Consider the following 13,609-nt stretch of genomic DNA (forward strand, 5'->3'; position numbering starts at 1 on the left):
GTTAGTCAGAACTAATAATGTATCAGAGAGTAACAGCAGATGAAATACTCGTATTGCTCTTGTGCCAGACCCAGTGGCCTTGAAACAGCTGTGCACATTCGTAGGCAAGACAAACTGATGGGGCCACGTGGGGTTGCAGAGCTTTCAGTGTTCTTTCTTCAGCCTTTCTCACGTACTCATTGCTCATGCACAGGCTAAACAGAAATGGATTCCTACGAGATGATGAACTTCTCAAGGCAGGACGAAATGTATGAGGTGCCCATGCTGCAGAGTAAAATGATTTTCCAGCAATAGCAACTCAAGCAACAGTCATGTCCCACAAAGTCACATGGAAATTTGCTTTAATGCCCTGGAAAAAACCCAGCAAGGTTCTTCTGTATTTAGCTAGTCATATGATATGATTGTTAAGCTGCTTCCTGCTTTTCAGGAAACACATTTGTGTTTATATCAGTGTTGTTGCTAGGACTATTTCTATTTACTGCAGTTTTTAAGGACTAAGAGAAATTCATGTCATAGCAGAACATCTAACATGTTAGCTACCCTTTTCTTTTTTCAGAATGATAAATATGCTGTATTTTGATACTTAAGAATGTCAACAAGGGTCTATCCAGTGATACAAAGCTTGTTATCACTTTCATTAAATGCTAAAGTAATAAATATAATCCACATGGTCAATTTACTCTGACAGCTTGTAGCAGGCTAGTAAATGCTAGTAACTCCATGGCGACCCTTAGGAGGAAGGTCCAAAGATCAAGTTCCTGTCTTTCTTCTTTAGTCTGAAGATTTTCATGCAAGTTAAAAAAGGAAAAAAATCTTAAACCACTTTGGCTTTGTTTTTTTTTGTTATTCTTCTGGTGTTTGTTTGTTTGCTTGTGGGGGTGTGTGTGTTTTGTTTTGGAATTTTTTTTGGTTGGTTGGTTGGTTGGTTGGTAGTTTTTTTGTGGGGTTTTGGTGGTTTTTTTGAGTTTTTTTGCTGGGTTTGGTTTTTTTTTGTTTGTTTGTTTGTTTTTGTTGAGTTTTTTTTTGCCTGACTTCCTGAGAAAACCAAGCATGGAAAGTCATGCTCCTGTTCAAGCGTGTATCCATATATCTCCACCACCACCTCTTTTTCCATCAGTCTCTTATGACAAAGCCTGCAAGAGATACGTGAGGTCCAGAGATATTGCAGCTGCAGATGAATCTAGAAACAGCTCAAGAACCCAACAAAAACCTTTAAAAGGGGAAGGGAAATGACAAGACACATACAGAGAAGCATACAGTCTAATAAGGCAAACACCAGCATACACTTTTAGCACAGGTGTTTTGCAGCTTGTGTTTTGCAGCTTATGTTTTGCCCAGAAAAACCATTACATTTCATATGGTCCTCAAGCAGTTTCTTGCTTTGTCATCCCACCCCGTGCCCATTAAACTTGTTGCTGAGGCAGCTGCGGTGCCACTAATTGCCACCTATGCTCAAACACAGTGTTCAGGGGATTGTTTTAATGCCAGTCATCTAGCTGCTATATAACTGTAGCTGTCTGTGGAGGTGCTGCTGGTGGCTGTGCCTTAGCCCACAAGATGTGGCCTGAACTTTTAATGTTAAAGCAGAGGTCACTACATCAACTCAGAGGTGAATATGTTTTGGTGCGCAGTCTGAGAGACTATGAAGTGACACCGGAGGGATTCCACCATCTTGGCCAAAGGAGTTTCTGGCTGCATTTTCACACGTTTTTATCACTACTTGACAAGATGAATGGAAAAGCACTGTAACTCCAACCCTGAATATTAATGTGCTTGAGTTCAGGTGCTTTTGCACATTCCAGCACTTACTGTCTTTTGATTTGTAGCACATTTTCCGTCCTTTGGAAACAAGTATTTTCTTCCATCCCTTTGTTTCTCCCCATGCTTAGTCTCAGTAATTGCTAGCAATTACTCATCCAGGACTTTTTGCAGAGTTGGTCATAGTGATTTTTATGCAACAGCTGTATCACCTGGAGAAGAGGGAGGCATGTACCTGCCTGTTTTGTCAGGCAGAATGTGTGTTTGGTGTGGCTGTGTTTTTAACCTCCATTCTAATAGGTCACTTAGCTACATAAACAAACAGAGCCAGAGAATGGGCTGCACTGTGTGTTCAATAGAGTCAGTAAAATAGCCAGGTTAATGTTTTCTCACAGCTACAACCAAGCTTATGGTAATTCAAAATTAGGGAGGAATATGTCCACATTCAACTCTCCAGCCTCTCTGCACATCAAAGATTTTTGGGAACTGAACTATTCGGAGGACAGAGTGAAAACATATTTCAACTGGAAAGTATACTCACCATTATCTGTATCATGGGGTGAGTGAGTAATTCAACTGCAAGAGGACAATGAATCTGAGATCTAGATTACTTGCTTTTTGAGTTCAGTCAGCTCTGAATAGATGCCAAGACAATGCAGAGCTTACCTATGAAGTTCCGGGTTTTGAGTGTGGGAGATACCAGGATGAGGACAAAATGGTCTATTTACCAGTAGTCATGCTAAAGACTATCAGGAGAAAAAGCGTTTTTTGGCCAGGTGAGTACATTGACAGCAGCTGGTCTGTCCATCCAATATAGAATTTCATCTCTGACAGTAGTCAGTGGTGGCTGTTAGGGAAAGAATATGGTAATTCTTCCCCAAAAATGACCTTCTACATCTGGCAATCAGTGGTTAAGCCTTTGCTGAACCAAAGGATGGATCTGGACCATCATATTTAATAGTCCTTTTGAAGCATCCTTTAAGTTATGTAATTGCTTTTTTAACCCAGTTACAGTTTCAGCCTCCAAAGTCTCCTATGGCTTTGCCTGCCATGCACAACTGGATTCCATTCTGTGAAGAAGTAGTTCTTTCTGTTGTAAAGCTGATGCCTTAAACCAGTGCCCCACAATTCTTCTATTCTGAGAAACAGCGACTACCAGTTCCTAATGACCATTGCAGCTGTGTGTAAGGTGAAGGTTTCAGCATTTGTTTTGTTCTATATTTCCCCTATCTGTCCAAGGTTTTCTGAGCTGAAACTGTTACACTAATTAATCTAATTAGTCTTCCTGTGTTTGAGGGTGACTCTGTACTCCTGTGATAGTCCTTGCTTGTCACCCTTCTTTATGTTTACTAGCTCCACTGCAATGTCTATGAAACAAAAGTAACAGTATTTAAATCATGGCCATTTTTTTATGCCGTGTTATAGGATGCTTCATGCCCTTCATTTTCTAATAAGTCTTAGAGTTGTGTTTGACCTCTTGGTTGCAATGAAGAAGCTTTTTCCTTCATTGAACTATTCACACTACCTCTAAGATGTCTTTTGACAATGGTGACAGCTAAATTGGATCCCTCCACTGCAAATACAGAGTTATTTTCCCCTGTATTATGCAGTTATGGATATTAAGGTTAGTCACCTATTGTTTATTCAAATCAATATCATGAAATACTTCTGAAACTCAGTCTAACTGATAGCAGCTTTGACTACCCTGAAGATTTTTGTACCATCAAAAAGGTTTGCCAGTTCAATACATTTTTTTTCCCCAGCTAATTTTGAATTAAGCAGAGCAGGTCCAAGCACAGCCAGTGGAGCTCATCTAGACTTTTCTTGTATTTTGTTGCTAAAGCAGAGGAGCACCTGCGTCTTATTCCATCCAGCTGAGTCTCCTTAAGACTCTTGAGTAAAATACCTTGCAACAGAGATGTGTACTGCAACATGTAGGAGGGGAAGGGGGAAAGATAGATGGGGGTTTTATTGCACAAACTTAACTTTTCATGGTTTTGTTCTCTGAGAAAGAAGAAAAAAAAATTGACCTCTAAGACAAAGGGCTGGAGTCCTGTTTAGAGTGTCAGTTATTTAACACTTACTAAGCAAAGCATATACTTGAAGATGAAATGTGTAGCTTTCCAAGTAAAAGTGATTCATCTCCCTGTGAGAAACACTTCTTCTATAAGAGTAGGCTTGCAGCTAAAATCAGTTATAAATTGCTCTGGTCAGGTCTTGGGTTTCACAGGTTAGTCACAGTTTCCTTCCTTACCCTTTTTCTCAGGTGGTGAGTGGCTCCTGGCTGCCACCCTTCCCTCACCAGCATAGATCCTGCTCATCTGTCACACATGTCCATCCCACATCAGCATACCGCTTCTAGCCTGCTTCACAAATGATTCTCTCAGATTACATTTGTAAGGAGAAGAGCACCATTCCTCACAAGTCCACACGCCCCAGGACAAACAGCACAAGCTCCTGCTGGCCAAAGCCTGGCTTATTTTTAACAGCACAGTCCCCAGCACTGTCAGGGGTGGGTGGGAACAGCCACTACAGGAATGTGTTGGTACTAAATGCACAAAGGCAGCTGAGCCATCCCTCTCTGAGCAGGGTGCTCCAAGAGCTACAGATCGGGAATTAGGAAGGGAAGTCAACATTCACAGACAGAGAGCCTAACATTATTTTTCTTAGAAAAGCACTCTGCAGCGGTGAGACAGAGGGTGTACACCCCTTGCCATGGACTGCAGCCTGTCAGCAGCATTACCATATTCATGACTTAAAGGCTTGTGAATGCTAAGAATGTAAGAGGTCAGTTTGGCTCACAGCCAGGACTCAACCCACTGCCTGGTGAATAATGCGCTTCGTGGTCCCTTTTGTTGAACAGAGCACCAGAATGCAGGAGTATAGGGGGTTACAATATACACTGGCTGCACAACTGAATGCCACTGCTTTGTGGGAAGGGTGTGGAGACAGCTGATGCCTGTGCATGTAAGATTTGCAGAGAGATACATCTCTGTTGTGCAAAATTATTTCACTGTGGTGTCCTGAGTCTGTACTGAATAGGGACTTTATGTTACATGTGGCCTGTATGATCTGTCAGGAAGAGGGCACAGCTCTAAGTAATCAGAAGCTTTTTATCTCAGGACAGCAGCTTGGTAAGTATGGAAGACAGTCATGCTAAAAGTCCTGCATAAAAAAAAGGGGCTGATCCTTGCTGTGTAAAAAGACAATATGAACTACAGCGAAACAGAAATGTTTTTTCTGAAAACTTATATTTGCTTAAACACCTGCCAACCCCCACCCCTTCTCTTCTCAGTCATGAAGTATTTTTAGTTTGAATGTGCCCAAAGGGAATCTTGAATAGGTGATGGAAGGCCACAAGAGAAAGAAGATAACAGGTTGCATGCGTAAAGGGGTCACCAGAGCAAGAAATAGGAAAATAGTTGAAGGAACTGAGTACTTGAAGCTGATGACATCTAGGTAATGGCATCAGACACAGAGAAAAATAGAATGTAGCAGTTGGAATTTTTTTGGAGAAAGAAAACCAAAACCCAAAATAAATGTCAAAACCAATGAAAAAATCTCCAAAACCAACTCAACAACCCTTTGGAGAAATCAGAGAAACAAGAGTAATTATTATCTGTTAGATTGCTACTGCCTTTAGCCAATGCTGATGCTGCTAGTGACAAAACCTGCTTTGTTTTCACTGATCACAGCTCTTGAGAAAACTGAACGTGGTACCATGTCAGGGCCAGAAAAGCCCAGGAGGAATGGAGAGGATTGTTTACTGAATTCAGTGGTCACAGAGGTGAAACTATCAGAAAATGTACTTTTCTTATGTAGATGAAATACTGATTCTATTGCACTTTGCAGAAAATGTTTATGGTAAGGAGGAAAAGCAGCTTGATCGTCCCATCCAATGGATTTTCTGGGAGACTGGATTAGCTAGCTGTTTGCAGCACCTATTCAGTACTTTCTGATTTCAGATAAAATGGATTTATTGTTGAATAATCAATTGTCTCTGAAAATACATCAGTTACTCTGGAAGATAGCGACTTGTATTTGGGAAGCTTGCTCACTTGGGGAGTTGCACACAAATTAGACCAATATTCTCCAACTGTTTGAGGTAGCTTTGCTGGGGAACTTCCCTAAGTGGGCAAGAAAGCAGGAAAGCTGGGGCTGGGAGAGCACATTTTGTACAGGAATCTGAAATTATGGCATTTGTAATTTAGCTTCTCGGGAAGAAAGTAGAGATTACCATAGACATCATACTGACTAGCTCAATAGTAAATCGGCAGTCCTTATACTTAAATAAGATTATTTATTGTTGTTTTGTACATTCTCTCCTGATTTTTGAGATGGCAGAAGAGCATTTGAAAACACTACTTAATAAAGAGCAGCAGCAAAACAAGCCACATACCTATGCAAGGGAAGACGCTTTGTAATTAGAAGTGCTTTTAACATAAAAGATTATGGACTTCATAATGTAATTAAAAAATATGTCAGAAATAATTATACCAACCTCTAAGACTTTAAAGGACTTCTTAGATGTCTGAGATTTCTCTGGGTCTATAATAGACTGATTATCCACATAATTAAACTACTGTTTTCTTCAATAGAATTGCTGTTCTATGATCTAAACTTTTTTGTTTGTTTGTTTTTTTAACACATGACAGAATTACAACCGACCTGTGACAGTAGGTACATTACCTAAAAAAGCACCAAACCTAATCTATACATAATCTGTACTTATTATTGAAGCAGACTTTTGACAAAACTAGTGATCAATTAACTTTTTATGTTGGAACTGCATAAAATGCGTTATCCTGATTCTGGAGTCTATTAAGACATACTTTATTTCTAGTGTTCCATTTCGTTTGTTGCTTTATGAAACAACTCAGAGCACTGTTTCAAAGTTCTTTTTCAAGTGATAATTGATATTTATTAATAAATACTTCTCACCAAGAACACACTAGGAGCTGGGCCTAGATTTAGGCTGATGGGTGACCTTAGAAAAACCACACTTGAAGTTAATAAACTGAAAATATTAACCTTGTCCAGCATATGACTGGATTTTGTCTCTGCAAATGTTGCTGTGAAAAGCAATTCAGAAAACACTCCACTCCAAAAGATTTGCTTCCAGTTTTGCTCATCACTGATAGCACAGACAGCTTGGGTTTTTTTGCTTATTCTTATGTCTGGTGTTTTGTGCTTGTGGTATGTTAAACTTGTCTGTCTGCCAGGCATCCACCAGCTGATCTCTCACTTCATCCCCTGAACAGGACACGGGGAGCAAATAAGATGAAAAAGTTTGTGGGTCAAGGTGAAGATGGGGACATCACTCGCCAATCACTGACACCAGGAAAACAGACACAACTCTGGGAAGATTCATTTATTTCAACTAGAGTAGGATGGTGAGAAACAAAGGCAGAACTAAAAACACCTTTCCCCAACCTCCACTCTCTTCCCAAGCTCAACTTCACTCCTCCATTCCCAGCTCTTCTACCTCCTCTTCCTGTTCCCAAGCAATGCAGGGGAATGGGGGTCATGGTCAGCGCACAACAGTTCTTTTTTACTGTTCCTTCATTCTCATGCTTTTCCTCTGCTCCAGTATGGGCCCTTTCCACAGTCCTTCACAAACTGCTCCAGTGTGGGTCCCTTGCACAGGGTGCAGTCCTTCAGGAATAGGCTGCTCCAGTGTGGATTCCTCACTGGCCACAGCTCCTGCCAGAAAAATTGCTCATGCACGGGGTCTCCACAGGCCACAGCTTCCCTCATGGCATGTCCACTTGCTGTGGGAGGGGTCCTCAATGGCTGGGCAGATATCTTCTCCAGCTTGTTCCTCCACAGACTCCAGGGGAAGCTCTGTCTTGCACTTGTAGCACCTCCTCCCCCTTCTTTCCTGACCCTGATGTCTGCAGGTTATCTCTCGTAATTTTTTCACTTCTTTCTTACAACTGCTGCACAGAACTTTTCATCCTTTTTCTTAAATATGTTTTCACAGAGACACCATGAACTGGTTTGAAGTGCTCAGCTTTGGGCAGCGGTTGGTTCATTTTGGAAGCAGCTCTGTAAAACATAGAGGCCACCCCCACAGGATCCCTCCACTTCTCACTGCCAAAGCCTTGCCACTAAACCAAATACAGTTCTATTTTGTGCTTTTCCAGAGGAAGAAATCAGACTTGTTTCTCCCACAGGAGGGGAACTGCCCATTAGTCAAACTGCAAACCTGCCCCTTATTTAGATAGAACAGCACTAGACAAATCACACTTGCATGCTATTCATCCTCAAGCTTCATCTGGTCCTGAACTTGACAAATACGACATTTCACTAAACTAAATTACTATTTCCCTGCAGTCAAATGTCTACTAGTCTATCTGTAGGTAAATGAATTTAGGGAGTTTTTGTGAGGCATTATTAAAAGAGGTCCTTAATCCTAACACTGTTTGGTGAACACCAGAGATCACTGAACCCTTCTATCTCCTGTTCTCAGTACTTTTTAGTCTTTTGTAACTTCCGTAAAAGACGGAAGAAGGCATTCTTTTTGTATGAAAGGAAACACAGTATGCACGGTTTCTCTGAGGCCAGAGAGTGAGTCAGCAGTGGAAAGTAAAGAGTTCAGAGCCACATAATAGTATCCAGTTACTTCACTGCCACAATCCAGCTTTTGGAAACTGTCTGTGCCAGACCATAGGTTCACTGACATTTATGATTATTTCAAGAATAAGTTACTCTGGAAATGAATAGAGACAACATCCAATGCCACCATGTGATTTTATTTATTCACGGACAGCGTTCCTTAAAATTGGCACCACACAGCAGAAAATATGGCCATCACTGACACAATTTTCACCCATCTCAATTTTCATAGGAAGTTAAACTACTGGGCTTGAAAATTGTGAAGTGGTAAAGTACTACATTTTCCTTTAGCAAAACAACATTCCTCATGTTTAAAATATCTTAACTGCATATATGATGATGTAAGGTAGAGAATGCAGTGATAAACTCTAAGCCCCACAAGAATATATAATTGAAGAGGCATTTGCCTCTAGTAAAACTTGAGGAATCGAGTAAAAAAATATACTTTGCCTTTAAACCCTACTTTTACTAAAGAAGCTTGTGTCCTTAGTTCAAGTGCTATCTCAGGAATACACATACTGAAATGATTTAGAAGTTGTAATTCTAGTCAGTTACAAATTAGCAGCTGTGGTTATCTTCACAGTTAATATCCAGAATGACCAACATTTCCAAAATTATGAACACCTACCTCTCTACTCACTTCACTGAAAAAACTTCCAGCTCAAAGTCCTATTTTCCTTTCTTTACCCTTCTCTTCTCTGGAAATGAATGATAGGGAAGGGGTGCAGGATGTTTCCTAGAGCATATTCCAAATGATCTAAGGAATTTAGACCCTGTTTTTTCCTCCCTCACTGGACAGAAGAGCTTGTAATCCTGTTTCTCCTGAAAGAATCGGAAGGTACAAGAAAGCAAAAACTTCACGGGTTTATGAAAGGAAGGAAATGAAGTAATGATAAATTATGTACACAAAAAAGCTACTAGATCCTCCATTCTGGAGAGAGCAACTTTGTTTTGCCTGCAGAACATGAACAGTGCCTGAGTCAACAAGATCATGTACTTCAGTGAAAATTCCTTTTTTGGTAACTAGAGAGTATGACTTGGTGCATTGTTAGTAAGTGATGCAAAGCAACAGGCAAAAAGGGTCAGTGCAAGCACTGAGGCAGTAAACGTGTTTCACACCTTCTACATGTCACTGCTACCAGCCTGGTCTGCAACAGTCACAAGTGAAGGTTCACTGAGTTTATGGAAAGGAAAACTAAAGCCAAATACATCAGGTAGAAAATCTAGCTTTAGCTCTACATACCTGCCTTTTAGTTTTTCTAATTGTTGCTAGATATTGTACAATGCTTGTATATAATTTTCTGAAAGGTAGACAGAGCTGAAGGTTTTCTTTGCTGTGTACCTTATACAGCTGAAATAAAAGTTATGTTTCCTAAGCAGTCTGTAAAAGAAAATAAATAATCAAATTGGTTCCAACTCAGAGAACAAACTTGCCCAGTTTGACCCAAAGCCAAAACTTTATTTTAGGAAGGAAGTTGGTACAGTAGCAAATATCATCCCCCAAACACTAAGCCTGTGAAAGACCCAGATTCAGAAGCAATGGAACAATTTTAAACACGACTTTCAAGATGCTTCTCCCATTTTGAGAAAATATCAAAGCTGAGTTATTTTGTTCAGCAGTTTGCATTTTGAATGGGAGGGAAATGCTCTGAGACGGAGACTGCTTCTCACATGACCTTCAGCAGCTCAAGCTTTGACAGTTTAAGCTGTCAAAGCAGCAGCTGCTTAAAAACATTGCAAATTCATAACAAGATAGCATTTCAGATCACTGTTAAGTTCCCAGATTGTGCCATTGGAAACTATGGAGTGTTAGTTCTGTAACAATTGCCTCTGGCTGGAATTTGAGATCTGCACAGTTCAGACATGCGAAAGCTTTTATATTAGAGATGTTGAAGAAGCAACTTAAAAAAAGCAATAATGAACTATACAAGTTTGGGTTTTGTTTTTTGTTTTTGTTTTTTTTTTTTTTAATGTTGGTGCTCCCACCATTAGCAAGATAAATATTCTTAGAAGCATTTCACAGAATTTGCTTTCAAGAGATGTGTTTGTTTTAGTAGAATAAGCGGCTTTAAAAGCTGAAAAAAGTTAATTACAAAGTCCTTGCAAAGTCAGTTAAATGCAATACCTTGACAGGGAGAGACAACAGTTAACATGGCAGCAATCATCTGTGCGGGGGTGGGGTGTTAAGAACAATAAAGCATAAAGCTTTCATTTTAATAAAATCTCTTTCTCATTACTTCTAGAATAGTTTATTGTTTTCTTCTGAAGGACACATGGCAGTGCAGTAAGCTACAGGAATTATTCCCTGTGAGAAACTAGGAAAGAAGAAGTCCTCCCCTTATCTGAGCAGTATGCCCTTTCTCCTCCTCCAGCAAACACTCAGAAGTAGATGGGAAACAGAAATCAGGGGGAAAAAAACAAGGTTTTTCTTAGTTGTCTACTTATTTGCACTACTACTACATTACTGAAGAGACAGGCAGAGACCTACCAAAGTTGTCCATCAGTCCCTTCAACACTTGAATTTAGGCTGCTTTTCATCACAACAGTGATTTGAAAGATGCAGCCCCATCCATAATAGGAAGGCAAAAATAAGCATATGAAGGTAAGCAATATTCCCATGTTAGTGACACTTGAAGTGAACAGAACCAGCTGACAGGTCAGAATGGATCCCACCAACCATGGTGCTTCATCTTTTCAATCTTCCTGCTTCTCTTTTAACAGGTTAGGTTTTCTTCCAACTGATCAATGCAGTTGATGTACGTAGTTAGTAGATTCCTGTCTCAGTGGCATGGCAAGCACTGTGGGCTCCATAGTGGTCTTTTCCCTTTCACTCCCACTGCTTTCTTCCCCTCCCACACTTGTTCTCTCTGCACCAGAGCTTCTCTTACTACGTGGAATCTACTGTCACATCAGACATACTTAGCTCTATTTTTACTGTCTCCTTATTTAGTCTTACTAAAATTTTTCATGAGCAAGCAAACAAAAGACTCAAAAGCCACGCTTATAAACAGTGAAAGTTGGGCTTTTTCCCTTCACTGATGTGAGTTTGCATTTTGACACAAGATGCCTAAGGCTGCACATTTTCCAATTTTTTATGCGGTTGAGGAAAAGCTTTCTGAAATCTGGTCATACTAGCAGTTCGATAAACATTACTTTGCCCTTTAATACAGCTTGTCTTGGGAGACTATAATACCTCAAATATTCATTTTAAATTACATTTATGTTATGCAAGACTAGAGAGTGTCCTGCTGCTCTTCCTTGAACATAGGGCATTAAAATACGCAGCATCTCTTACATGTACCTCAAGCACAACTTGAGAAGTAGTGTCATCTTGTAACTGAACGGTGAAAACTACAGAAGTGATGGTTTAACCCCTGCAGGAAACTTCAGCAGATTATTTATAAGCCATATTCATTAAACCATGGCAGATTATTCAACACTCAGTAAAAACTGGACATGACATTCATTATAGAAATACATCAAGTTCTTCAACTGGTATGAGGCATAATAATCTGAACTTCCTGAAGATTTGAAGAAAAATACAAAGAGCTATAATGAAATGTTTTTCTTCTAACTTATTTTAAGGGAAGGAAGGCTAAATTTTAAGCTTCTGCTTAGTAGTTGCCCAGTCTCCAATTAGATTTCATGAGAGTAGTCAGTCACTGAACAAGGATCGAGGTTGTGTTATGTAGTTGCATTGTTAGCAGGAGTAAATAAGTACACTTCACCTTGTTGTACCTCAATGCCAGTTTGATACTAATATCAGCACTGTGAAGGATTAAAACAAACACACTTGCCCCCACCTTACAGCCTAGTCTGTTCAGAATGCAAGTAGACAGCCATGAAAAAAACTCCCAAAACAACCAAACCATGTTTTAATTGGTGCAAAAAATATTCCACTGGTTACAAAGCATGCAAGTTTCCAAGTATACTTATTCTCCATTCTGAGTTGCTGGGGCAAAAACCTGCCCTCTCTCCTTCTGCCAAGCTCTCAGACATTAGGCACCCATCCTTTTGAGCCATTAAGAGCCTGTGAACATCAAACATTTATTTTATGACTGAGCCCTAAAAGCATTCCCAAATGGGAAAAATGTTAGTTCACATTAGTGGACATCCCCCTACTATAACATTACGACAGTCAAAACTGGGCAAAAGAATGCCTTTAAGCAAAAGGATCCAATATCAGAGGTGCAGCTGTGTCCACTACTCTTGCCTTGGTCTTGTACACACATCATCTTCATCATATTCACCCATCAACTGCAACAAAAATGTTCCAGTGTAGAGAAGAAACTGTCCAGCTATTTGTGCTGCATGGGATATTAGCTGAAGCACTTTCCTGGAAAAAAAAGCCACTTATTTAAGAAAAAAATCACCAGCACGACGACATTACCCCTTTCCACCCACACCACAATTTTGAGTCAAGTTGATATTTTTAAAAACTCTCATTCCTTCTCATTTCTGAGCAGCTGGTCATTTTTATACCATCTTTAGAAAAAATACTTGATTGACATAAAACTGGTTCATTCTGCCAATTAGAAAACACATTCAACAAAGCAGGCTATCATCCTGCTAGACATTTACAGGTCTTCTGCAAAACCACCACTCAAACTACCAGAAGACAACTTTTCCTGGGAGCTCCACAGCATTCCTGCAACATAAATCCACCTTATGTCTCACCACCTTTAGGTCATTCATGCAATCCTGCATGTATCTCCAACCCACAGATCAAACCTGATTAGATCTGGAGCTGAACAATCATATTACAATGGATGCCCAACGGCAAGACTGGTAAGCCAGATGAAGTCAGGCTGTCCAAGCTACAAGCCTTAAGAATTCTCTGTTCACAGTTATTCTATTTTTAAAAGATTAAATAAGTATCATCATTCAAATATATTATACTGTGTAAGAATCAGTGCAGGTCCATAAGCTAATATCAGGTAAGTGTTGGAGGTCTGCAAGATAAACTGTGGATCATCACAGGATCACAAGGGAAGAGAAATACTCATATTTGAATGGTTGTTTATTCATCTTAGTTGTAGGTGCATCTTCCTTCTATTCTCCAAGAAACAATGGGGGTATCAGCACCAAGAGCTATTTTGGAGTCTCATCCCCACAGAAGTCAAGTAGGCCCTCACAAGTATGAGGCTGAGGCACTGGGGGAGAGAGACATAAGAAGTGGGACCATTTCAAACCTGGAATGGGATCAGTTTCTGAAGATGCAGAAACCAGACTA

General features: G+C 40.0%; 1 protein-coding gene across 4 annotated transcripts in view; it reads right to left on the minus strand.

Moving 5' to 3' along the window:
• Nucleotides 1–10,347: 10,347 nt before the first annotated feature.
• The window catches only part of CIDEA (cell death inducing DFFA like effector a), a 13,105-nt gene continuing 9,843 nt past the window's right edge, over nt 10,348–13,609 (minus strand). For 2 of the 4 annotated variants that reach the window (XM_027885353.1, XM_027885356.1), the window contains exon 5: nt 10,348–12,712. In XM_027885353.1, the coding sequence (XP_027741154.1) occupies nt 12,580–12,712 (133 nt within the window). In that variant the 3' untranslated portion in view covers nt 10,348–12,579. The remainder of the gene's footprint in view (nt 12,713–13,609) is intronic. The other 2 variants (XM_027885354.1, XM_027885355.1) reach the window with 2 other exon arrangements.

Source organism: Empidonax traillii, unplaced genomic scaffold (assembly GCF_003031625.1).
Source record: "Empidonax traillii isolate 1590-97213 ecotype Southwest subspecies unplaced genomic scaffold, ASM303162v1 scaffold165:size1224784, whole genome shotgun sequence".
NCBI classification, from domain to species: Eukaryota; Metazoa; Chordata; class Aves; order Passeriformes; family Tyrannidae; genus Empidonax; species Empidonax traillii.